At 41.9% G+C, this 27459-nt stretch overlaps 1 protein-coding gene across 2 annotated transcripts in view; it reads right to left on the bottom strand.

The window, feature by feature from the left end:
• VPS35L (VPS35 endosomal protein sorting factor like) overlaps positions 1-27459 on the bottom strand; it is a 77246-nt gene that overhangs the window by 24523 nt on the left and 25264 nt on the right. For both annotated transcript variants that reach the window (XM_033167627.1, XM_033167628.1), the window contains exons 10-24: positions 25985-26081; positions 24011-24058; positions 23376-23469; positions 22598-22675; positions 21343-21465; positions 18495-18541; positions 17069-17180; positions 15707-15823; positions 14948-15001; positions 13634-13714; positions 12990-13052; positions 12324-12409; positions 5640-5720; positions 985-1048; positions 286-384 (exon numbers count right to left, since the gene is read on the bottom strand). In XM_033167627.1, the coding sequence (XP_033023518.1) occupies positions 286-384; positions 985-1048; positions 5640-5720; positions 12324-12409; positions 12990-13052; positions 13634-13714; positions 14948-15001; positions 15707-15823; positions 17069-17180; positions 18495-18541; positions 21343-21465; positions 22598-22675; positions 23376-23469; positions 24011-24058; positions 25985-26081 (1244 nt within the window). The remainder of the gene's footprint in view (positions 1-285; positions 385-984; positions 1049-5639; positions 5721-12323; positions 12410-12989; positions 13053-13633; positions 13715-14947; positions 15002-15706; positions 15824-17068; positions 17181-18494; positions 18542-21342; positions 21466-22597; positions 22676-23375; positions 23470-24010; positions 24059-25984; positions 26082-27459) is intronic.

Below are 27459 nucleotides of genomic sequence, written 5' to 3'. Positions count from 1 at the left end.
GAAAGAGGAACACTGAAAATGAAGGAGGCAATTCAAAATATTGCCCACTAATGAGCTATCAGCTCATACGACTTTGTGCTTTTCAATTTGCAGGATGAATTCACCAGCAACGTGCCAAATATCAATATAAAGCATGATGTACAAATGCAAACTCTCTGCTGTTAAAATGCCTACAAAATTGACCTTGCTCTGTAATGAAATGCAAGGAATGACAGAATGCAGCATGGAAAAAAATAGCTCACGCAGCTCCTGAAGTCCTATTTAAACTTAAGAAAGTATGCTCACATGAATCAGCTGGACGAGAACAGGTTCCAAATTGCAAAACATTGATCTGGCCTCAACATAAAAACTCAGCTGCTGCTCAAAGTCACGGCCAAATGAAACCTGGGTTTAAAAGATTCACAAAGTCATTTCTTATACAGGACTCTGGCATCCAGTTACCCATTCTTTCCATCCCATTTGCTGCACTGCAGTGCTAACTCTTTCATGCAGTATTTACCAGGCAATGTGGTTCATATCACATCTTTTTTTTCTTTCACTTCGTTTGACAGAACCTTTGGGAACACACAACTCTCTGATGCAGTGGGGGCAGAACAGCAGCCCGACTGGATCAGAGCAAGAGGTCTATGTCACTCAGCACACCTCCCGTGCCACACACACACACACACACACACACACAGTGTAAAGCCAGATGCTGCTGTGAAATTCACAAGCATAATTACAAAGGCAAGCCCTGCTGTGCATCTTGTAGCATCCCGAGGTATACTGCATCTGGCCATGGAAGGTTTGATCTAGGTATCATAATTAAAAGCTAAGGGCCAAACTACACATTACTTCAGATATATCTGTGCTTTCTTTTAAGCACACACACACACACACACACACTGCCAAAAAGCCAAAAACTAGCAGCCAGTTAAAAGCACAATTAAAATGCAGCTGAAAACAATGCAGATTAAAACACTGACCAGCCCGGCAGATACTCACCATTCTCAAAAATCCATTTATCAAAGAGGCTAGCATTCGTTTTTCATCTTCTAGTGTCAGCGCACTACAAAAAAGCATCAATATTTAAGAAACCCATCCAAAATCAATTGATGTTACATCATCATCATTCATTTCATTTCTATACCGCTTTATATTTTAAAGAAAAACCTCAAAGTGGTTTACTGCATAAACATGAGAAATGAGCCCTGTGTAATTCAGTGCGGCTTGCCCCAGGGTAGGGATAGGGGAAGAATCTGCACAACTCTGATTTCAAAGCAGATTCACCTGATCTGATCTGGATGGATCATGACCTGGGGAGGATCCCGAGGACCAAACAAAAGAGGCCAGGAGGGGCACTTTTGACTCCCAGGATTGAGGTTCCCGACCCCTGAACTACAGCATGCCAAAAGATGCCCATAGAACAGAAAAGTCACACAAGCAATGTTTGGAATGCCCCAGTCCTCAAACTCATGCTTCACTTGACTTGCAGTCAGAATGGTGTCTTTCTACCTTGCTACCAAGTCCCATTTATCACAGGCAAACAGGAAGCGGATGTATACCATTGGGTTCCTCTAGCTTAGTATGGCCAACGCTAGTTGGCAATGGCTTTCCAAACTTTCAGGCAGGAGGTTTTTCCTATCTCTATCCGGAGATGCCTAGAATGAAACATGGGACCCTTTGCAAACTATGTTGGAAGTTTCTGCCTTTTTACTTCTTTATAAATTTCACTGCATTGTGAACCAGGGCAAGTGGGAATAAATCTGTAGAATCCTAGAAATGTAGAGTTGGAAGGGACCACGAGGGTCATCAAGTCCAACCCTCTGCAATGCAGGAATCTTTTGCCCAATGTGGGGCTCGAGCCCACCACCCTTAAGATTATGAGTTTAACAACTAAGCCAGGGGTCAGCAAACTTTTTCAGCAGAGGGCCAGTCCACTGTCCCTCAGACCTTGTGGGGGGCCGGACTATATTTTGAAAAAAAAAATGAACAAATTTCTATGCCCCACAAATAACCCAGAGATGCATTTTAAATAAAAGCACAGTCTACTCATGTAAAAACACCAGGCAGGCCCCACAAATAACCCAGAGATGCATTTTAAATTAAAGGACACATTCTACTCATGTAAAAACACACTGGTTCCCAGACTGTCCACGGGCAAGATTTAGAAGGCGATTGGGCCGGATCCGGCCCCCGGGGCTTAATTTGCCTACCCATGAACTAAGCTATCCAACATCTACTGTGAGACAAAACTGTTTTGGAAAATAGTTTGAATCCACCCTGTAACAGTGAGCGGTCATTGTTTGCAAATAACCAATTCCAATATTAATTTAGGATAGTGCCATAGAACACAGCAACTGTAAGCATCTGCACTGCAAAAGGAGTGCATCATGGTGTGATACACTGGGCCAAAATAATAGCCATAAACTGCTTGGATATTGGCGGGGGGTAGCAAATTCAGTTTCACATCCTAAGCATTTAATTTGGTTACCAAATGGGGAGGTAATAAAACCATACACATTCTGATGAAAACGAACCATGCTCAATTACAATTAAGTAATCCAGTTTAATCCTGGGCATGCTAGTCCCTGGTGTGCCATTTTGCAATTCTCCTAGTGCAGACACCAGATGGGAACAGAGTAATTGCTCTGGAATACAAATTCAATTGGAGGGGAAGAGTGAACCTTCACCATGATTAGCTCATTAGGGTTTCGCCATCCAATAAAGGCATAACAAGAAACTGATGGATGGTTTGGAAGATGCATGGAAGGGAGCACTGGGTCCCCAATAAAAAATTGCTAATTTAAAAACATGACCGTGAAACAGCTGTTTAAATGACCCACACAGTGCTTTAGCTTGAGTACAGCCCAAGCAGGAAAATGACATTATCTAGTTCAACTTTTTAATCTAAAACGCACTTTAACATTTGGGACTGCTATGCAAATGTTACAAGCACTTCACAAGCATCAACAGCTCTGTAAGGCAAGTCTGCATTATCACTCCCTATAGTAGACAGGGGGACTGAAGCTGGCTACTGTGAAAATAGGATGCTGGACTAGATTGGTTATTGGCCTGATCTAGTAGGGTCTGTTTTTGCTCTTGTGAGAGAGAGTGCAGCTTGTCTAAGGCCACCTAGCAAGCTCAGAGGGCCTTCTCGGTAGTGGCGCCCACCCTGTGGAATGCCCTCCCATCAGATGTCAAGGAAATAAACAACTACCTGATTTTTAGAAAGCATCTGAAGACAGCCCTGTTTAGGGAAGTTTTTAATGTTTGATGTATTTATCGTATTTTCAATATTCTGTTGGGAGCATTTGAACCAGTGACTTCCCAATTTGCAGCACAGGTCACATCCACAGCATACATTTCAAGCACTCTTCTAGGACTGTAAAAGTCATGGCTTCCTCTAAAGAGTCCTGGGAACTGTAGTTTGTTAAAGGTGGCTCTGTGAGTGGTAGATTACAATTGCCAAGATTCTTTGGGATAAGTCATTACTCTTACATTTGCTTTAAATGCAGGATTTGGATGTGACCTTTTCCTAAGTCACTATTTTCGCAAAGCATTGCAACGCAGCTCCTTTTGCAAAGGCTGTGCAATCCAGTTGCTGCAGGTTCTTACAGACGTTGCAGAATTATTTCAGAAACAAAGCAAGATTTAAGGGGGAAACTGTTCGGCGTTTGAATCCAACTAAGTTTTACTCCGAGTAAACCTCTTGAAATTGGTGGGTGCAAGTATGTCTTGTCCATTAGTTTCAAGGGATCGGTAGGGCTAGCAGTAAACACAACCCAGTAATGTTACGAGTGCATTTGCTAGAACTTATTGCCCTGGTAACCGAAACCAGATTAACACCTGTACCAGAAGCAATGCTTATGAACAATTTCAACAACTGATAGTCCAGGGCATTAATTTTATTACTCCAGAACTTACTAATGATAGCAAGAATTATATGGATTCAACACTAAAAAAGTTAGTCCCATTCCTGTAATTAAGGAGTAGATTACCAAGAAATAGAAATGGACCAAATGGTTGTTATTGTAAGCCAAAGAAATAGGCTGCATGTTGAGATCCCTTTAGTCCAAAAATCATGTTTTCTGTTTATAGGAACAATATTTATAGACATGGAAAACCATTTGTTTTTTAATGTGCTTTATTTGTTTTAAAGAGGACAGTTTCTGCCTTTATTAGATAAAAGGATTAAGGAAGCAAAGATGATGCCAGGAACAATTAAGATTTTGTTCTCAGCACCACCACCGACCTCCTGTATTGATCTCATCACCGTGTTGCACAGAAGTTTTGAATCTGGTGGTGCTGTAGAGTAGCAGGAAATGCAAGTGTCTTTTGTATCTCCCTTGCCCAAAAGTCCCACACATTTCCAGGTAGGACTGGGAATGTCCTTCAGCTTAGCTTAGTTCAGTAAAAAAAGACTGGTGACAAGAAAAAGCGATTTCAGTCTCTTCTCTGAGAGCCCACACATTTACACATTTACACATTTACACATTTGCTGTATGTGAACCAGTCCAGGATCAGGGCAAAAATCCTGCGATTGTGACCAAAGGGAAAGTAGCATGGCTGACATTTGAATGCAAATCTTTTAACTGGCACTTCTCAGACTAATGCAGCTATCTCTGAAGTTTGCACTTCTTCTAATTTTGTGAAACAGTTCAAAAGTGCATGTGCATACAAGCACAAAAATTATTCATGAAAATAATTTGCAAAAATCCACCATACTAGGGAATAAATTGCTGACAAAAACAGGGATGGCATGGGAAATGCACATATAAATGCATGCGGGTTTTTAAGTGGGCCTTTAAATTTTTTTTTTTTTTGCAAAGCTGATGCAGATATGGAGGAAATGTGAACTTAAGATCAGAAGAATGAGAAACTCAGAGAAAGCAAGACCGAGATCCGTAGATCTTGTGAGTATTCTTCCCTCCTTGCCTGGCATTAAAAGGCATCTATCAAAATGCGCCTGCCTCCTGCCCACTGAAGCAGGCAACCAGCTGAGCACGGAGACTGCCCAGGCACCACAAAGAAAGAGAATGCAGAAATGGCATTTCTATTTTCTCTTCCCGCAAGTTCTTAGCATCCTTTTGGCACTAAATATTAAGGGAGCAGGTTTTTGCTGGAAGAAGAGTACAAAGGAGTATCTAACAGAAGAGAGTACACATTTTGAAAATGGCAAAAAAGCATTTAAATGTGTTCTGTTATTTACTGCCGATATTTATTTGTTTTTAAAGTACTTGTCGGGTATAAGCATACCCATATCAATATTGTATTGTTCACTGGAGTTGCGAGTGCTTTTTAGAGAGGTGCTGACACCTGCATCTCACAAAAGCAGGTCACTTTGTTTATCCCTTTTGATGCTCTTAAAATTTATTCCCTGCCACCTCTCTCTTTGCCCCACCCGCAACCCATTTGTTAAGCTGTGAAGTCAGCAGCACATCCCAGATCATTTCCCCTTTGTTTTGCATTTAGAACAAAGCAACGTTTCAAGGAGCAAGCAGACCCTTTGCTTTCCTGCACACAGCCCTGAATAAAAGCAGCACGTGGAAAAACAGTTCTCCAACCCCGAAGCCTTGGCCTCAGAACTGATCACAACAACAACCACCACAATCGTTTAAAATGCAATTCATTATAAGGACGCAGTGAAAAAACCTTACTTCACAGAATCGTGCATTGTCTTGCACACATGCAGAAGGGCATTGAGGATGACGGGGTCCTTGGTCGGCTCCAGTTGGTGCCTAAACAACACATTTGGAAAAAACAAGAATGAAAAATATATTAGCAGTAAGGTTGAAGCTGTGATCGTTTAACATGGGTTACCCAAAATCAGATCGGGAGGGAGGAAGCATATACACTTAAGCCCCATCTGCACTGTGCAATTAAAGCAGTATCACACTACTTTAAACAGTCATGGCTCTCCCCCCAAAGAATCCTGGGAACTGTAGTTTGTTAAGGGTACTAAGAGCTACAGTTCCCAAAGTGGTTTAACAATCAATCCTTCTTCCCAGGGAACTGTTAGCTCTGTGAGTGGAATAAGGTCTACTAACAACTCTTTGCACCCTTAGCAAACTACAGTTCCCAGGATTCTTTGGGGGAAGCCACGACTGCTTGTAGTGGTATGATGCTGCTTTAAAATGCACAGTGCAGACAGGGCCTTACTTCTGAGTTATGTGTGAACCAGCTCAGCATCTTGTGCTACCGTGTTTCTCCTAAAATAAGACACCGTCTTATATTTTTTTTCGCTCAACAAAACACAGTATGGCTTATTTTCAGGGGATGTCTTATTTTAACCGTGTTGCATCGGTACGCTGCATAGCCACGCCTCTCCAGGCTGTTTTAATGGGAGGTACCACGTCACTATGGCTTATTTTCGGGGTATGGCTTATTTTTGGGGGACGGCTTATATTTCGCAAATGCATAGAAATCCTGCTATGGCTTATTTTATGGCTATGTCTTATTTTAGGAGAAACAGGGTACTTACTGTTGTGGTGAAGTCATTGCAAAGTGATTCTAACACATACATTTTTTATTGGGGGGGGGGGTTATGGTGAATATTACTCTTGAAAAAGTCATTTAACAACTCGGAACCAGTTCAGAACAGTGAGCTTCCTTTTCGGGATAAACTGCTAGACCATGCCACAAAAAAAAATGTAAGTGAACTGTTCCCCATGCAAAGCTGAAGTGACAAAAATAATCATGTGGTAATGTCAATCATGTCTTGAAAACTCTCCAAAGCTACTTTAAGGACCATGATGTGGGCAACATAACAACCCCCATCCTCTGGGACACAATGAAAGTGGTCACCAGAGGAGCCTGCATAAAGGAGAGGGCATCCTTTAAAAAACACAAGCTCCTCAAAAATTGGTAAATTAGAACAAGACGTTACAACCCTCTCATCACACTATAAACAAACAGGAGCCAAAAAACTCCTTAAAACTCATAGAACAAAAAAGAAGGGAAACTGACTCTCTAAAAATCAATAAAGCAATGATTAACATCCTATACTCTAAACAATGCTTTTACTAATGTGGAGGGAAGAACTCCAGACTATTAGCAAACAAATGCAGTTGGGGGGGGGTCACTCGAAACAGAATACACTGTGTCCCTAAAAAAAGACGGTAACATAACATCCTCCGCCAAAGAAATAACCTCAGAATTTGCTGGATTTTATGCCAATCTATACATCTCCTGCAACCCACCTGAACAGGAAATCAGAAGATTCCTAACAGGGCTGACCATGCCAACCTTAACTGCAGAGGAACAAGAATTCATGGACAGCCCAGAGGAAATAGAGGCAGTACTCAAAAACCTGAAACCACACAAAGCCCTAGGCCCAGATGGATATATGGCACTTTGACATTCAGCAACACACAGGAAGCCCTGCATTTCCATCCAGTGCCTTCTGCTCGCCTAGAAGCTGCAGGAACACTTAGCATGGTAATTAGGGGTTCTTTCCATCTATGCGGATTATGCTTTCCTGCTGTGTAAAAGGTCTTGTCATAGAAAATAAGCATTCACTTGAAGTGCTCTTTGATTATAGGGCATTAAAAGCTCTATACTCTATTTACTGCACAGCAAAGGTGTGACAAATGAACAAAAGAGTGCCGTAGCTCCCTTGCACAACTCCTGATCTGGGGGAACAGAAGTACAATGGAGCCACTTCAAAACAACATTTTGCCTTAGGACTGGGGTCACCATGGAGCAGACTTACCTGATGTTGTCCAGATGTTTTCAACCCCCTGATCTTAAAATGGGATCACTATGGGATCACAATCTGGGTCTAATGTGGGTCACCACAGCAGTACAACCACCAAACTAATATACGGTTGGTTGTTTTTTTTAATGTATGTGGTAAAAATACATGTGTGGGCTAAAAGTGGGTCCAAACTACTGTTTGGGACTGCAACTCAGGACCCAGGCCAGATAAAAGAAACTACTTCTTCACACTATAGTAGCCTTCCTCAACCTCGTGCCCTCCAGATGGATAGCTCTGTTGGTTAGAGCATGCTGCTGATAACGCCAAGGTTGCAGGTTTGATCCCCGTAAGGGACAACTGCATATTCCTGCATTTCAGGGGGTTGGACTAAGATGACCCGCAGGGTTCCTTCCAACTCTATGACTTAAGATGCTGTTTGCCCCCCCCCCCAAAAAAAACCTTCCATGAATAAAAGGGGTAAGTACACAACCCCAAGCTGTAGTCAAGATCTGGCCCTTATATATGAACCAAGCCTGAGATCGCAAGACAATCAATAATTAATCTGGAGTGAAAACAAAACAGAAGGATCAAAGGTAATAATAAATTCTGGAAGGTTTTGAAAGGTACAGCTAATCTGAGGAAATTTTATGGAACACAAAAGGTAAATTAAGCAGTAACTGAGAAGGAAAATACAAATATCAGACCAAGCACACTAAAATCCCACAGGAAGGAAAATTTCGCCCTGAGGCAGGCACACACAGACAGCTGACACGAGATCCACAAAAAAAAAACAACACACAACAAGCCTGAGAGAGTAGAATCAGACAGACAGCTCAAGGAGGTGGCCTTTAAAGAAAGGCAGGAAATGAGCTGACATTTCAAGGGGCAGGTTCCTTGATGATGGCTACCTTGGAATGCCATCATTTCCTGCTGCCGAGTACTAGGATGAAGACAACCTGCTTGGAGGTGCCTAGTGCTCCCTCGAGAACTTTGTTTTACTTAAATTCATTCAAGATGCTGAATGCCATAACAAAACTGTCCATTCACTGAATTGCAGAAGAAGAAAGAGGCAGCAGGGATGACAACAAGCACGATTCAGAGTGACCTTTTCATGCAGGGGAGGCTGCAGGAGAATGAAATGCCCTTTGATGGGTTAATAGCCTTGGCTCTCCTACTCCAGGCTGTCCAGCCCCAGCTGAAAGGAGGGAGGAAATTGGTTTAAAAAAAAGACATCCAGCTTCTAAGAAAAAAGGAAACTGGATGAGGTCAACAGCCCCCCCCCCATTGCATAAAAAGCCAGGTCTCAGCGGGAGATCAGTAGGGAACCTGAATGGGGGAGAAGAAGAGAGAATTCAGCCTGCCTTACATGAAAGGCACCTCCTAGGAAGAAACACAGACTGCTCTATGAAATCCAGAGTTTGGCCAATAGCTTATAAACAGCCATGGAAAAACCTAAGAGACTGATCCTGAGACCCAGTTTTGTTGCTCTTTTGGTTGAGATGTCCAAAATGAAGCAACAATATAGCTTTAAAGACAAAGATGACGGAACTGCAAGCAGTTGACGTGAAGATTGGAGGGGGGGGGGAAGTGTTGCAAAGAATAAACTGTCACAACGGGGACAGGGAAGAGAAAATAGAACACAGAGCCTTGAACCTTTCTCTTGGTTTCCAGACTAGAAACCAAGGAAGTCTGCTGGATCAGTTGTTCTTGCTAAAATGTGCTTCTCGTAGGGGTGGGGAAGGCACTTCTTGCCAGCACAGGCTAGTGCCGGTATTTTTATTTACAACGATTTATAATGCCTAGCCAATCAAAAGTGCATGTGAGGGTTTTATCATCCATCACTCCTGAACTGACACACTACTGCACGAATCAATGAGATACAACACTGCGCCCTTTATAATGGATCGAGGAAATTAAAACAAAAGCCTCCAGTTAAAATTTCTGCGAAGTGTTTTCTCAAGACTCAGTTGTCACCACTTAACAACGTGAACCTGCTGTCTAAATATCACAAGGCGATAAAAAGGAAATTAAAGCCGCTTGAGAAAGAATGCATTCAGCACTGAAAAAGAAAGTATTTTGATTTTGTTTTAATTTTTAAAAAGTGCTGGCTTTTCTGCAGTGGAGCCTGTAAGGCCCAGATGCTCATGTTTTTGCGTCCTGCTATCACAGCGGCTGTCAGTGCAGCAGAGAAGCATATGGCAAAGTATCACCTCCGACCTATTCAAGCTGCTGCACAATGAGCAACAAATCTAGCAGCAGTTTCATCCTTTCAAAATGAATTAATAGATTAATATCCTTTTAAAAACAAACAAACTTGAAGAGGCATCACCAATTAACCAGGAAAAAGGTTTTATAGGAATATAAACAAGCGGAATCCACACACAAAAATTGCAATGCACTCTCACTTCCTAAAAGGAGAGTGCTTGTTCAGAGGCCCATCCATCCGTCCAGCCCTCTTCCTCCCCACTGACTTGCATTTCCCTTTTCTTTTCCAAATGACAGTCAACATTCCATGGGAAATACACATGCTTATTCATAATTGGGCAGGGAGTAGGGTCTCCCTTGGGTTTTTTGGTTGGTTTCTATTTTCATACTTCCAAAAACCCTGGGATTCTCCCAAGCACGTTGGATACCTCTCCTGCTTGTTTCTAGGTGGCCCTGTTTTGGCTCCATTTCTGTTGGCACTCACTGCCCGATTTTGCTATTGTAAGGAGTGATAAAGCCTCCAGGATGGCAGGCAGCCTCGGAAAAGAATCATTTCCCTCTTCACTTTCACAGATTAGAGGAATGTCTCTTCTAAGATGGTTATCAGCTGCAACATATACCCGTACCATCTGAAAACTAGCAATACATGTGGGGGGGAAAGGTTACAGGTTTACGGCATGTACAGCGTTAAGGGAAAATATGATGAAAATGATGTACAGATGGTATTTAACTCCTGTAAAACTTGCAAAAATGTATCATACATCAGACAATAAATGCTGGAAATGTAAAGAGAAAGAAGGAACCTTTTACCATATGTGGTGGACTTCTGGGAAAGGATTTATAATGAAATGAAAAAGGTGTTAAAATACACTTTTATAAAGAAACCAGAAGCCTTTCTATTGGGAATTATAGGGGAAGAAATTCGCAAAAAGGATATTACTTTCTTTTTGTATGCCACAACAGCAGCAAGAACACTAATCGCCAAGAATTGGAAGAATCAAGAGATACCAACAGTAGAAGAATGGCAAATGAAGATGTTAGACTTTATGGAACTTGCCGAGCTGACAGCAAGACTACGCGACCAAGGAGAGGAAACGGTGCAGGAAGATTGGAAGAAATTAAGATTGTATTTAAAAAATATATTGTAATGTTTAAATTTTATATTCCTTAGGGAAGTGGTTAGAGGTTTGTGGTAATGAGGCTGGAGATGGAATTTATAAGATATAATGTTATAGAGAAATAATCCCAGGTGATTGCTAACAGTATGTAAATGTCGATGAAGATTGAAAATGAATTTCAGAAGGAGGAGATCGGGGGTAGTCACCCTAAAATGTTAGTGGAATAATGTTAAGAATATATAAGAAATTTGTGTGTTGTTTGTTTTGTATTTGTTTTGTTTGTATTTTTCTTATAAAATGAATAAAAATATTTTTTTTAAAAAAAAAGAAAAGGAAACTAGCAATACGTATGGGTTTTCTTCTATTATTTAATCTGTGACACTAATAAGCAGAAAATGCATCAAAGCTTTTATTTTAGGAGCACTGGGGTCACACCCACACCATACATTTAAAGCACTTGAAACACACATGGCTTCCCCCAAAGAATCCTGGGAACTGCTAAGGGTGCTGGGAATTGTAGTTCTGTGAGGAGTAGGCCACAGTTCCCTAGAATCTTTGGAGGAAGCCATGTGCATAAAATGTGTGTTAAATGGGCTTTAGGTATGACCTAACTCTGAAGTGTCTGTATTTAAAACACAAGTACAGTGGTACTTCAGTTTAAGAATAGCCCTGTTTAAGAACTATTCCGTTTAAGAACTCCGCAAAACCAGAAGCAGTGTCCCAGTTTGCAAACTTTACCTCGGTCTAAGAACGGAAGCTGAACGGTGGAAGGGCACCGGCGGCGGGAGGCCTCATTAGGGAAAGCATGCCTCAGTTTAAGAACGGTTTCAGTTTAAGAGCAGACTTCCAGAACGGATTAAGTTCGTAAACTGAGGTACCACTGTACATAATGCTTGGAACACATACCAATTCAAGCCACAGGAAAACTGAAACCACCCTCCTTAACTGTCTGAATATCAGCTTTGCAGCAAATGTGCATTCAGACTATAGGGCCTTGCATTTCTGCCTGCCCTTCCAGATCTGTTTGCTCACATTCAAATACACTGCTGCCTTGAATCCAGCATGTCTAACTGCAAAACATACTTTCAAACATAGCAAGACTACCCTGATGCAGTTCGTTTCATAATAAGCTATTTATATAAACATCAATAGGAATTATAATGTATTTAAATGCTCTTTTTAGACTAATCTTTAGTGTCAGCAGAAATGTATTTCCAATGCCAAATGGACTGCAGACCAATTCACTCTGTCGCCCTTAACAACCCTTCAATAAATGGTCTAGAGTCTCTAGAGCGCACTTAATCAGAATACTTTATACTTACTTAATAAAAGCTTCCATGATGCACTTACAAACCTCCACTCTCACACTCTCTTTCTGGAACATATCCAAGAATGGTAAGAATTTCTCCTAAAATGTCAATGGAAATACCACCAAGTTTAGGTACTTACGGCTTGAGCTAGCCTATATTTGCAGAATACCTTGCTTCATCTTGGGGGGGCATGCAACTATGGTTGGGAATATGTGCCCTGGGAGTCCAGGCATGCATGCTAACACCGAGCTACGGCCTCTGCCAGCTACAAAATGGCATTGGGGACAAACAGGCAAGGGACAAGGTATTGGACAGAAGGAGTGAGAACTGTTGTTTAAGGAAGTCATAAACTATTTTGAGAAGCCTTTGTGGAGCAGGATAGAAAAGCAAAACAAAGCCAAACTTGGTTTGGGTCTGGCTTTTGCCAATATGCCTGGTTCGTTGGGCTCTCCCAATGACTGCATGGTGAGAATGGGGTGAGCAGATGAGAAGAGTAATTTATAGCTAAGGGTGAGGAGGACAGGAAGACCCAGATCAGCCAAATTCCCATTATTCCAGTTCTGGCACAGCTTTTGCTCCTCTGCCTTCTAGCTCCCCTCAAATTCTTCTGGAATGACCGACAAGAGAAGATGGAGGTTTGTATGGATTTGTGATCCTAGTAGCTGTGTGGAAACTTACCAATGAAAAGAGAACGGCGAAGTCATGGAAATAGGTGATAACCTTCTGAATTATTGACTGGAGCTAAAGAGCAAGAAGCAGGAGAAAAAAGACACCCAGTAAAGAAAGTTCCTGTTTTGTCAAGTGTGGGGAACCTCATGCCAACTTTTACCCTTTCATTTAAACCCATTGGACTGTATCCAATGCTACTCAAAGACTCATTGAAATGAATGGATATGACTAACACAGGTTCGTAAGATTTCAGTGGGTTTACTCTGAGTTGGATACATCCCACTGCTTCTTATTCAGTCTTTCATCAATCATGAATAAGCTTTCCTCTTCTTGCTGACACCATTTAAAACAACTGAAGACTATCAACAGGTCTCCTACTTCTATATTTGCCCTGGGCTCAATGTAGCTCATTGACCTTACTATTAAATCAGATACACACCTTTCATTTACTTGCATTGAACACTAGCCAGAATTCTCAAATAAGTCCTACTCAAAGTTGAGCCACTGAAATTAATGAATCTAAGTCAGACATTTCAAGTAACTCCAATGGCTCTCGTCTGAGCAGAACTAGCATTGGATACAACTCTCACTGTACATTTTAGTCTGAACAAAATCCTTTGTCTTCTTTTCTTACGGCTGCACTCTTCATTTACCTGGGGGTAGGCCTCTTCAAACGCCCGATCTGGAGTCATGTGTTTGATGACATCCGCCAAAACTGTATTGACCTCACGCTTCTGAAAAGGGCAAGTTGAATGCCATAAGGGAACAGTAGTGAAATAGTCATGAATTCAACTTATCAAATCCATAGAAAACAAAGACAATTACATTACCAAGCTAAGCAACTAGAAGTCTTATTCCTACACTGCTAGTCCAAGTAATGGGATGCTTTTGGAATCCACAGAAATTATTGTTATTTAAGGTCAATGAGCTAGAATTAATTTGAGCTTTAATCATAATCCATAACACCAACAAAATGCAGGTAAACAAAATAAAGAAATTCCTTCCAGTAGCACCTTAGAGACCAACTAAGTTTGTTCTTGGTATGAGCTTTCGTGTGCATGCACACATTAAAGTTCATACCAAGAACAATTTTAGTTGGTCTCTAAGGTGCTACTGGAAGGAATTTCTTTATTTTGTTTCGACTACAGCAGACCAACACGGCTACCTACCTGTAACTAAAATAAATGTACACAGAGATGAGTTTGTTTGAGGGGACTCTGTGTGCTGCTGCAACAGTCTGCTAAAACCCTGCAGTCTAGGTCTTGCTACTCAGGTATAAAAAGGGAAGGGCTGCATAAGGTAGCACTACAGCATCATATGAAGTGAGACACTAAGTGAGCACTTAGCATCACACTTAAGAATTATCTTGGTGTCCAGCAGCATGCTGTTGTCATCAATCACTAAGAGGAACTGGGCTACAGCCAAATGGCTAGATCATAAAGATCTAGAGAGGGTGCGCATGAATCTCTGCCTCCAACACAAACAAGGGCTCCACTGTGCAGCACTAAGTAAGAAAAAGATCCCTTTATCATAGAATCATAGAATTGCAGAGTTGGAAGGGACCATGAGGATCATCTAGTCCAACCTTCAATAAAATAAACTTCAACATCTTTTAATGCCAGAAGTTTTATAACACTCTATTGTTAAATCATAGGAGTCTTAAGGAAGTTAAAGTTAAAATTCCAGTCGTACCTCGGAAGTCGAATGCCTTGCGAATTGAACATTTTGGCTCCCAAATGCCGCAAACCGGTTTGTGAACGTTCTTTGGAACCCAAATGTCTGACGTGGGTTCTGCAGCTTCCGTTTGGCTGCAGGAGCTTCCTTGTTTCCAAACGTTTTGGAAGTCAAATGGACTTCCAGAACGGATTCCGTTCAACTTCTGAGGTACGACTGTATTCTCCTTATACAAGAAATATATACAAATACTCTAAAAACAAAAACATATACATTCTTAAATCTACACATACCGTGAAGTGTCTACAGGTATATTCCACCCAGATTTCTGCACAGTTGATATAATCCTAAAAATCAATGAATGGACGTTATGGTTTCAAAGCAGCATATCATATTGTATTTAGAAAGCTTTTAAAGGAAGCTCCACACCCCATCCTAAACACACTACTACAATCAGTCCCCAATGAAACAATAATCAGCTTGCTGAATTCTTTTTTTTAAACTTTAATGTATCTGAAATGTAGTTCTTATACTGCTCTGTTCTTGAAACAAATTATTGAAATACTGGAAGGAGAATCTGGCTAGTTCAGTGGTCCCCAAACCATTTTCCTCAGGGACTGCTTGAAAATTAGGAGGTCCACTTTGCAATTTTCCTGCCTGTTGTAACAACTGTAATGCACTGTGCTTGTCGCTGTACAATTTGTAACTGGATTTTTATTCCTTCTCTTATTTTTCACATTGTATTACAATTTGAATTCCATAGAGTACAATACAATCTAGGATAAGTAATAAAATACAGCAAAGCAACAATATCAACAGTCAATGCTTATATTTCATATGCTGCTCCCACCATTCATAGTTCCTGCTCCCGCTATTCTTCAGAAACACCATGGACGACCTGAATAAAGTTCACAGACTACTGGTGGTCCATAGTTTGGGAGCTCCTGGGCCAGGTAATACTCCCACGATGGAACGTGCAGAACTTGCAAAATATTTATTACAACAATACATGGCTACAGCTGTGCCCGACTCATAGCCTACCAACAACCCACCTGTGGGCTCTTTAACTTTGTGATAACCTTCCAGGCTTCATTTAAGATCTGAAGTCGATCTCCTTCTGGAGGGTCAGCTAAGGCCAAGTTTCTCCCCAAAGATCGAAAGAGAAGATGCTGTGAAAATATGAGAGTGTCCATTCAACCATATCTGTTAGTTCAGGGATAAGAACCCAACATGATCCTTGCGGACTGGGGCTGATGGGAGCTGGAATTCAGCAACATCTGGAGAATCACAGGTGCCACCCGCATCCACACATTAGGGATTTCCATTCAATTTAACCGTAGCACAGCTTGTTATAAAATGATTTTTTTTGGGGGGGGGGAGAAACCAAGATCATCCCCAGTGCCTTAACTGCAATAGTGCTTCAGTAGGAGAACACAAGCATGGAGACACAACTAAACAACAGTCAGGTGAGGTTACAGAAATCTAAAGCTGAAATCCTACAGTTGGATCCAGCCACTTAGTTGAACTTAGTCACGGCTGACTTGTCGCACTGAAATAAATGGGACAAAACATAGCCTATGAGATTTTTAAAAAATTAATTCTGCATCAAAGGCAATTCTTCTGCATCAAAGGCAAAAAGCCCACCCATACAGTTCATTCTTTTTTAGATGAAGCATTGTTTTAGATGGAGCATTTTTAGGAGAGTTACAGGTGGGTAGCTGTGCTGGTCTGCCATAGTCGAAACAAAATAGAAAATTCTTTCCAGTAGCACCTTAGAGACCAGCTGAGTTTGTTCTTGGTATGAGCTTTCGTGTGCATGCACACTTCTTCAGATACTCATTTTTAGGAGAGGCATTCCTCTTCTTTGAGCAGGAAGTGGAGGTACCTCTTTTAAAATGGCATTTACCACCTGCAGATTTTATTATCTGCTGTACAGTTAATTAGAAACAGTATTTTAGTTTCTCAAGATATGTTTAAATCTACAAACTGACTAAAGTATTACAGCTCTAATAGACACAAGGCAGACCTCTTTTGCAAATCAGTTAGCTCCCAAGACAGAGACAGCCACCGGCCAAAGAAAAACGGTGTTGAATAGATGTGTGATCCAAACAAGGATTTGCAGCTCTTTGGACTTATGTGACCTTCTTGCACTATAGCCTAGATGAGAGGCAAGGAAATCTGTGCTCCTCTCATCAACCACAACAAATACGGCCAACTTTCAAAAATTATTTGATGATCTGGAGGGCCACAGACTCGGGCCTCACGGCAAAACGACACCATTCCCATGATATCTAACAGCAATTAAGTGTCATACAAAAATATTTATCTATTGCAAAGTTATCTTGGCGACTATAATGCACGACAGTGACTGAGCGGAGAAGCTGCACAGCAAGAGGAGAGGGGAGGAACGTTACCTTGGGGAAGCCAGATTCATCACACTCCTTAATCATGCCAATAAAATCCATAGACCTTGCAGCAATAAATTCAGCTCTGAAGGCAGACATGACTGAATTCAACAGCAAGGCGCTAGAAGAAACATCCAGATTTAGACAAGATATAAAAGAAAAGGAAAAGGACTTTAATTTTATTCTTTACATTAGGACACACCCAGACTAGCAGGATTGTTGCACAAATCAACCAACAATGGCACAAGGAGAATTCACTGCATCCTATGACTGTTATTTCCCTCCCATGCATAAAAGCAGCGATTGGGGGGGAAAGTAGGGATAAAAACACTTCCACAATAGATCTTAGCAGAAGACTTGTTCTGTTGCCTCCATTCCAGATACTGCCTTGCCTCTTCCCACTTCATGATCTGAGTTGGCTACTTTTTATTTAAAAAAAAATCTATGTCACTGTGGCCACAGACACTTTGCTAGTTCCTTTTCGGAGAAAGTTAAAACTGGCTGGCGGGCAGTGGGTCCTGGGTTTCCTGTCCCTTTCCCCTCCTTTTCTTTAAATGAAAACTGTTTGTATTGGGGTTTTTGTTTGGTTTTTAAAACATTGTATACAGAGCAGCTGGGTGCTGTCATGACCTCTGATTCGGGCAACTATTCAGATGGAAGCTGATGAGATCTGAGTTGGCTGCTGGAGATCTGGACACCACCGTTAGGTGCCAGGTGAACACGTTCCTATTCACCTATTCATTTTGCCCTGAACTGGTGCTCGTTTTTTGGGTGGGGTTGGACATATCCTTTTTATGCTATAGCAGGATGAGCCCTTTTCATTAATATTTTTTATCTTCTGATGCATTTAAGATTCAGTACTGTATTTTTTTTTAAATGGCCTGTTGTTTTGGGACACCCCCCCCCCAAGCAAGCGACAAGTAAATGTAACAAATTAATAAATTTGGTGTCCCCCCCCTCCCACTAAAGAGGAAGGTGCTTTTTTGGAACGTTGTGAGCTTCTGCCCATCAGAGTAGGGACGGCTGGGAAAGACTGACAAATGGAGTAATACAAAGGCACCTTTGTAACATTCACAAAAGGAGAATCCTTCAAAAGGTCCCAGCTGAAGGAGGTTGACCAACCACAGACAGAGTTGGTTGATAGGTTTTTATATAAACACACACACTTATGTCCACACTTTCCCCCACATAGAGGACTTCTCTAACCCCCATAGGACTCAACAGCAGCATTCAACTACCAATGGAGAAAGAAAAAGGAATGTTTTGAATGAACTTGTCCCACCTCCATTGTGGGACAAGGAGCAAGTCTTCCCCCCTCTCCATTGGGCTCCAGAATGAAGCCCCTTCCGGTAGGACTCCTGTAGATGTAAGGAAGGATCAGGGCCCTTCAGAGTTTTTTTTTTAAAAAAAAAAGCTGTGCAAGCACACTACTTACTTGTTGCCTAGCTTCTTACACCTTTCCATCATTTCCGTCAGCAAAACCTACCAAAGATAAGTTCACGAGAATGAAAAAATAAGCACCCGACCAAAACATTCATTACCGGAACATAAAAAAACCCCACTCAACCATAACTTTCATTACTGAAACTTCAAATTACGCAGACATATCCAATTGTGACTCTGCAATGGGAAAGTGAAGGAGGTGCGGTTCGCCAGTATTTCCTTTGTGGGAGATTTCTGATTCCGAATCTCCCAGCCATTTTGCTTTTGAACATGAAGCAAGTAAGCATATTTGCTCCAGGTCAGATCAGATGATAGCGCTACCTCTATACGGATGTTACCCTGGACCACTGCCATCTAAGTTGGTGGGCACCACTAGGCCTTTGAATGTTGAACAAAAACTCTGAAGAGGGAACCTACATTCAATCTGGCTGACCAGATGAACATACACAGGCTTCTAATAAGCAGCCCAACATGATGAGGGTCCCTGGCTGTGTGGAAGAACCTATAAGAGTTCAGCTGAACAGGTCCCGGGTCCAGATAGCATCATTTTGTGGTCTGCATTGATAACCCTTTGCTACTTAACAGACTAAAGGAACTCTCTCAAACCTATGACATTTTAATCCAAAGCGTGATTCTTAAGACAATCTTCCTGATTTTTAGAAGGACAGAGACGAAATCGATTACTTGGCTCCACCTATCATTGCTCCATCCTTGTCTGTTATTGCCTCTGGCTCCACCTAGTGTTGGTCTCCTTTCCTTCCATCCTCCACCTCCCCTCCCCCCCCCTCAATATCAGCAGACAGCAGCCACCCACCCTGCTGACATACACCAGTGTCAGGCAGCTTCCCATGCTCCTAAACCACAGCTCTCACTGACTTTCCATCCAGAAACTGATTTCATTCTGGCACACAGTTACCCTACCCCTCTCATTAGCTAAAGGGCATCTGCCTTCCAAAAGACAGAGGACAGAGATTTCCAGTTGTCCGCTCCCATTCAGGGAACATCAAATCGATCACCCCTTGCTATCAGCTTAACAAAAGGATGGTCTCCCAGTAGCCATGGTCGTATTCTTTTGCAGTGGGAAGAAGAAGAAAGCAGGTTTCTTTGCAAAGCATCTGATTTAAGGCGGGAGGGAGATGTGGTGAAAAAACAAAGAGGCAAAGTCTAAGTTTGTGAAAGATTTCGTATTTCCACATGGCTGCATTGCCACTGGCTTGTTGTTTTTTAACGTTGGCACATGGTATAATACCTCGCGAGGAATTAAATTCTTGCTTAAGACTGTTTTGAGAAAAGTTATAACCGTTATGCTGATAAGAGTTTAAAAATAAAAGGAAGTGTAATTTGCATAACCAAGGTGAGAAAGTAGTGTGAAGAACAACACTGGCAAGATCAAAAAGTAGGATAACAAGTTTCCTTGGTTTCTGCCAGGGAACGTGCTGAGCTGCAAAAAGAAAAAATCTTCACAAATGATGCATTATGACTACTGGTTTAGTAGAGGTTCTGTGTTAAGATTATTAAACTGAAATCCTGCACTGACTGGCAGCAACTTTACAGGATTTCAGATTGGGGACATTCCCAGCCCTACGTGGAGATGCCGGGAGTTTCTGAATGCCAGGGCCCTTCCACTAATAAGTATGCCATTGTAAGAATGTTGGTTTATTTCTGTAGGTGCTTATGTTCCAATCCTGAGCACAATACTTTCCACTGAAATCAACGAGATTAAGGTCACATCCATACCATATATTTAAAGTATAATTCTACCACTTTTAAAAGTTGTCTGTTAAGGGTTTTCACCTCACAGAGCTACGATTCCCAGCACTCTTAACAAACTACAGTTCCCAGGATTGTCCATGACTGTATAAGATGGTTGGTTTTTTTTACCTGTATGATGTGGGTGTAACCTTTGTCCAAATCCTCTGTTAACGCTGGTAGGCAAACAGGGGCAAGGAGAGTCTATAAATATATATCACCCTCCAAGCTGGATGCCAATTTTGTATGGATGCCTTTTGGACAACTAGAGAGTTTATATTAATTTATATATTTAACTGATGTTTACCGTATCCTTAATGTTTGCTGACTGGGGTATTATTATTATTACAGTATTATTATAATATTTATTTTGCATTCATGTGTGTTTGCGTGTATGTGTGCATTTTTCTTTGCCAAATTTGGCGCAGGAAGGATTGGTCAAACATTCTTCAGATCAACAGTCTATGGTCTGTCTTTGCTAAATTATCAGTATCTACATCATCCAAGTCAGGCCGCTGATTTGTGGGAACAGACACTATTTTGCAGAGCAGCAGCCTCAATTTCTAGAAATGCAACGGAACTCAGAAGCTACAAATTTTCCATCAACATTTATAAGCCTTGTTGTCAAAGTTGGCACTTATCTCGCACTCATGTGCGGAACTATCACATTCAGCCTCCAGGTGCTTTGAAATGATTCTTCAAAGACCTCTCACTTTAAAAACAATTGTACAAAATCATGTGCCTCTTAAGCCACATTTCAATTTTACATTTAGTGGCTCTTTCTAATTAACAACAGCATTAACAAAACTTTGCCTGCCCATTCATGGGTGGTAGATGGTAGCTAGCTTTAAGAACAGAACAAGCCAGATCAATACATATTATTCACAGTGCTAGAACTCTACCTGCTAATGGTGCCACCTATGTAACCTGAAAACTTCACTGATTTAGTTCCACTTTCTTGGACTGACATGGAAGAAGCAACAGATTCAGATATCAGAGGGTTTTCCATTTATACAAACTTCAAATGCTATATTAGGCCTCTGTTCTGGTTAAACGTTAAAATCTTTCCACAGTCAAAGAGAGATCTTTACCTCTGCAGCCCGGTAAGAGATGCACTGTAGAATCCAATCAATTGCAGGAGAATAAAGGGTTAGATATAATGGGATCTCTACACACTGCACCACCAATTGATTCTGAACTGTATCCCCATGAATCTGTTAAAAATATAAAAGATAAATCATGACAGGGGTAGGAAAAAATAATATTGTGCATTCATTAAGGAGTCAAAACATTCAACACTGACTTCAAGGAAAATTGTAGAACCCAAGGATTGCATCCAATGATGGGATTGTTTTAACAGAAATTTCTTTCACTTGTGCATTTTGGGACAGCTGATTTTTACTTACACACACACCCCTGCCACACAAGGAGCGTCTCCACCTCCATCGTTCAGCCCGGACACTGAGGTCCAGCTCTGAGGGCCTTCTGGCGGTTCCCTCACTGCGAGAAGCAACGTTACAGGGAACCCGGCAGAGGGCCTTCTCGGTAGTGGCGCCCACCCTGTGGAACACCCTCCCATCAGATGTCAAGGAAATAAACAACTATCTGACTTTTATAAGCCATCTAAAGGCAGCCCTGTTTAGGGAAGTTTTTAATAGTTTATTGGGTTTTTAATATTCTGTTGGGAGCAGCCCAGAGTGGCTGGGGCAACCCAGCCAGATGGGCGGGGTAGAAATAAATACTTATTATTATTATTATTATTATTAGCTACTACAGCCACCTGCACCATAAGCCATTCTAACCCAGAGGCATCCTACAACCTTCAGCAACAGTGTTTGGGGTGGCTTAAGTGGAAGGGAAGGGAATTAGTGGAAATTAGCAGGAATGCTTTCTGAATGGGGAATATCTCAAATCCAAACAGCTATGAGAACTCCCAGGTCACACAACACTAGACTGCTTGCTCCTCAATCCCCTACCCAGCTGCTTTCACCAAATCACACCCACCTGTCCCACATCTGATGTCCTATGTGATAACAGGTGTGGGCAGGTAATGATGCTGCTGCAAAGGAAGTACTGGGAGCTGAAAGTGCGTTTCCTGATTGTTCTTTTGCACACAGCATTCTCGAAGAGGCTCAGTGAATCCTTTTCAAGTTGTCAACTGATGTCAAAATGATGTCACGTCACTGACGTCATGTGATTGACAAGCTCTGTCTGTCCGTTAAAGTAGGCCCACAGCAGGGTGGGGGAAGCAAGGTTCCAGGTTGCAAGCCGTATCCTGTCCACATCTGGGCTAGGCGAGCAAACACACACGAAAAACACTCCCAATGTTTACAGAATCTTACTTACTTGCTTAAAAGTCAGGAGGAAGTCAAAAAAGTTCTTGTTGAGGCTCTCTTTCAGATGAGGAGCTACTTCCATCCCAACCTACATTCAAAGAGCCACATAAATTAAGCCTAGTCTTTGTCTCTTCAGCTGCAACACAATCATGTATATTCATATACCTATTGCAAGACTTGGGGGGGGTCCACTTAAAAATGGCACACAAGGAAATTAGATGAGTATTTAGACAAAGAAGTAATCATAAGGTGAGTGCACTGTAAGAAAGCAGAAGAATGCAATATATAGCCAGTGTACTATTTCCTAGTCTACAGAAAACTGCAACAAAACTGGCTGGTCTGGAGACATTCTGCTGAGTCTGCCAGATTATCTAAGATCAACCCTCCAAGGTCCTCTCTAGTCTGTCAATAAGAGATACTAGGTTGATTATGGACAGGGCCTTTTCAGTGGTGACCCCGTATCAATGGACTATTCTCCCCAAGGAAGAATGAATGGTCCCATCACTAGTGATTTAAAAAGGACTCGCAATACCTTTTTATTTCAAACCTGCTTTTTCTTAATTGTAACTTAATGAAATTTTAATTTTCAATTTAAGGGATATAATGTGCACTTGAAACGTTATAATTGTTTGCATAGTGTCACACTTAATTATGCAGTTATTTTGCATGCTACCTTATGAGGGCGGTTTATAAATATTTTAAGAACTAAAGCAAACAAATGACACAAACTAGTCAAATCGCCTTTTCATGGAACCAACAAAACTGCATTTTAAAGAGGAAAATCTTACTCTGCAGAGATACGCCCTAGCATAGACAGCAACCAAAGGATCTCCTATTCCTCGGATCATGGAGGTCAGCCGTGGGAGACATTCAGAAATTCCTCTGTAAAGATGATTTGAGAAAGTAGGGGTTTTTATGATTAGCTTCACTTTCAGGTACCATTTCAACTCTTGACAAATTAAAAGGCTGCAATTTATTTGACTCGTGATTTAAGCTGGCCAAGAATAACATCAAATACTTGGCAAAAGGGGACAGTAAAATATTACTGATGAGTTTATCCAAAGGCCACCGTAGAAAACAAAAATACAAAGCCCAAGACTAAAATGTAACAATACGGATTGGCAAACCATTTTTGAAATGGAGGTATCTTAGAACAGCAGCTTGTGTTACGGCTTGGTCATCCTGTGTTGAAATTGCAGGGAGGGAGAGACAGAGTCAGAAATCCCACCAGACATGCCCAAGGCCAACATCCGACATAGTCTTCATATCCCAGGCATCTTTTTTCTACTTTTAATTCAAAAGACACCACCAGTGTTCAATCAAGTAATTGTTAGAAGCTAGAAAAATCTCTGGGCATAATTAATTTCCATATCTCCCCCCCCCCCCCATTTTTCCAATATTCGCCAAATATTACTAGCCTTACGTTTTGGAAAGAAATTTGTTGCACTTCAGTATTGCTGCTTCCACATAACTGGAATAAAGTGTCAAGGGGGGGAAAGTTCAAAACAGTAAAGTCATTGGGATTATCCAAGGCCCAGAGACCCTGTGTAAAACTAAACCATGATGTAACATAACATAGGCAAACCTCAGAGAGCTCTGAACTCCCCTTTCCTCCTCTACTGTGATGGACAGAAGAAGAACAAAGATTCTGCTTTCACTTTTTATGAACTTCAGTTTAGTGTTGCGTTGCCTCTGAACTATAAACAGTGATTCGTCTTAATTATAGCTTGCTTCGACAAACCAGCTTCTTAAAACTATGGTTTGAAGTTAGCTTGTTTCAATCAATCATAGTTAAATTTGGCCACAGGTTCAGCTGACACATTATCTATTATCTAGGGAAATAACATCTTAGGAGCTACAGTACAGTACAACTAACATCTGATGTTTCTTTCATTGACTGCAGACCTATATTCATTCTCTTTGATTAATAAACTTAATTTTTTTGCAGTATTATGAGCCAATGGAATTCTGAATAACCTATATCTGTGTCACTGATATTGCTACCTTGGTTCTCTCAGCCGGACTACAATGCCATATGCTGGTCACAGAATCACAGAATTGTACAGTTGGAAGGTTCCCCCAAGGGCCATTTAGTCCAAACCCCTTGCAGTGCAGGAATCCTGCCCACAGCCATCCCTGGGTGGGCTCGAACCACCAACCTTCTGGTTAACAGTCAGATGTACTAACCCACTATGCCACCAGCCCCTCTTGGGGGAGTTAGCTAGGCAGAGACTGGAAGCTGTTAACGCCATACCCCAGTCTGAGATCTTCCCTCACAATAAAGTGTCTTACGGCTCTACGAAGTCAGCTATTGACTTGGGGGTATTTTAGAGCGGATCTAGTCTCAGTAGAGCATCTAGAACCCCATCTGATTCAGCTTACCTGGGGGCTAGGTTAAGGAGACAGGTAAAGGTGTTCCAAAGGACCCCAGGGACACTTACAGTGAGCTAGCATCAGAACGGGAATTGCACCACTAGAGATGGGTAGCAGCTCTGCCACTGCCCAACCCCATTCTTCTCCCTCCTCCCATAGCCCACCCCACATCCTTCTACAGGCATTTCACCCCAATGCACCCATCCCTCCTCATCTTTTTCTGCCTGCTACATTAGCAGACGCAGGGCTAATGGTTTCTCCACCACCCACTGAAACCATCGCCTCCTCCTCTTCCCTGCCTCTGCGCCCCAGAAGAACCTTCTCAGACCAATGCATTCTGGGTATGGAGGTCTGCAGAGGGCATGCGCCACTGCCATGGCTGAGAGAGGGTGACCTTGGGCCAGTCACTCTGGGGAGATTTGCGGCTGAGGGGGGATTTGAAGCCAGGTCTCCTCAGCTTAGTCCAACTTTCTAACCGCTACTTCAAATCAGCTCCTGGAGTCATACCCAATGCTATTCCTACTCAAGAGTAGACCTGAATTGGCATGATTCCCCCAGCCCTGCTAATTTCATTGGATCTAGTCTGAGTAGAATTTAAGTTGGCTCAGAATTTTCGACTTACTTTTACTTCAAAATAAAGAGTAAAAATCGCACACAACGGTTTAAGAAAGTCACTGATAATAATCATATCATTCTTGTGGGATAAAGAGCTCACTATTTCGTATGTAAGTTATATGTGACATGTAAATTTTAAACTTGCTTTCTTGTTGAAAAGATAACCACTGCATTTTTTTTTTAAAAAAAAGTATGCCTTAGCCATAGGCAAAATCTAGTCTCCATTTCAACACTCAACTGTGAACTCTGTTGGCACCCTGGACAATACCTACAAGGGGTCTTTTGATACTCCTAATTTTTTTTCATGTGGAGAAACCTAAGGCAACACTATGATTTATTTTTAAAAGAAATTCAAGCATAAACCAGATAACGTTTTCATCATCTTAAAGTCTCCTTCGGAAAAGGATACAATCTGGGAATGAGCTCTCGAATGGAAGCAATCTTGAAGAACCAGTTTAAACAGGTTTCTTTGGCAGTGTCAACCACACTTTCAGGAGTAAAATTATCTGATAAAACAAGACAAAAAGAAGATTAAAAACTAAGAACCTGCTTCCTTATTACGTTTCTGAATAAAATTAGCAGTGATTTAATTCACATAGTTCGGGGGGGGTGGGGAACGGCACTCAAGAGTACCGATTAGAAAAATCACACACAAGAAGAGCCCTGTTGGAACCAAGGGAAGGCCTATTTTTGGTCTCTAAGGGCCAAAGGCACTCGGTTCTCACAGCGACCCCTTGACTCATACTTATGGGGACCCCATAAGCAGGCTATGAATGCAACAACCAATAGTCCAATCAAATACGATTATTTCAGATCATCTGGACAAATGTCTGCCACATAGAGTTGAGCAGTAGTGGAGAACCTCTGTGGTCGTTGAGCTGCATTAGACCTGGTACAGATCCCAAACTGGCCCACCAGACCTCTTCCCACAAACCACAGCCACCTGCCACACACCTGAGGCCACATGTGCAGGTGTGGCTACAAAGGAACATTCAGGTGTTTGCCATTGACGGAGCCCCACTGGTGCTGGGAGTGTGCTTTTAAAGCACACTCCTTGCTTTAATGGCCAGCCAAGCTCCATTTTGAAAGAAGTCATTAGAATCCAAATCACCTCCTGCAAACAGAGCATTTTCCTCTTGCAAACAGACATAGAAAGCGCTCCCTGTGATCGGCTGACTGAAGGTGGACTTCCGGCACCAGCCAGCTGATTCAAAATTCTCTTCAGCTCAACTAGGGGTTCAACTTCTTTTTTAATTTACTGAGAAGAACAACATTTATTTACATGTACCAAACAGCAGGCAGCACTGTGGGTCAAACCACAGAGCCTAGGGCTTGCTGATCAGGAGGTCGGCGGTTCGAATCCCCGTGATGAAGTGAGCTCCCGTTGCTCGGTCCCTGCTCCTGCTAACCTAGCAGTTCGAAAGCAAGTGCAAGTAGATAAATAGGTACCACTCTGGCGGGAAGGTAAACGGCACTTCCGTGCGCTGCTCTGGTTTCGCCAGAAGCGGCTTAGTCATGCGGGCCACATGACCTGGAAGCTGTACCCCGGCTCCATTGACCAATAAAGCGAGATGAGCGCCACAACCCCAGAGTCATCCACGACTGGACCTAACGGTCAGGGGTCCCTTTACCTTTACCTTTTACCAAACAGAAACACCAACAACGCATCATAAACACAAGATGATAATTCCTCAGACGTTTGAATTGTTCATTATTATTTTTCAAAACTGTTACATACTGGGCCAGAAATACACCTCTGCTGTCCTGTATGAAATATAAGACGCCTCAATTCTGCAACAAAAGAAGGCAATTGGGCTGGATACGGCCCCCGGGCCTTATTTTGCCTACCCATGCTCTAATATAACTCCTTTAAAAACAAGAGGT

This window comes from Lacerta agilis, chromosome 13 (assembly GCF_009819535.1).
Source record: "Lacerta agilis isolate rLacAgi1 chromosome 13, rLacAgi1.pri, whole genome shotgun sequence".
NCBI lineage: Eukaryota > Metazoa > Chordata > Lepidosauria > Squamata > Lacertidae > Lacerta > Lacerta agilis.
This window is presented reverse-complemented; position numbering and strand designations above follow the sequence as displayed.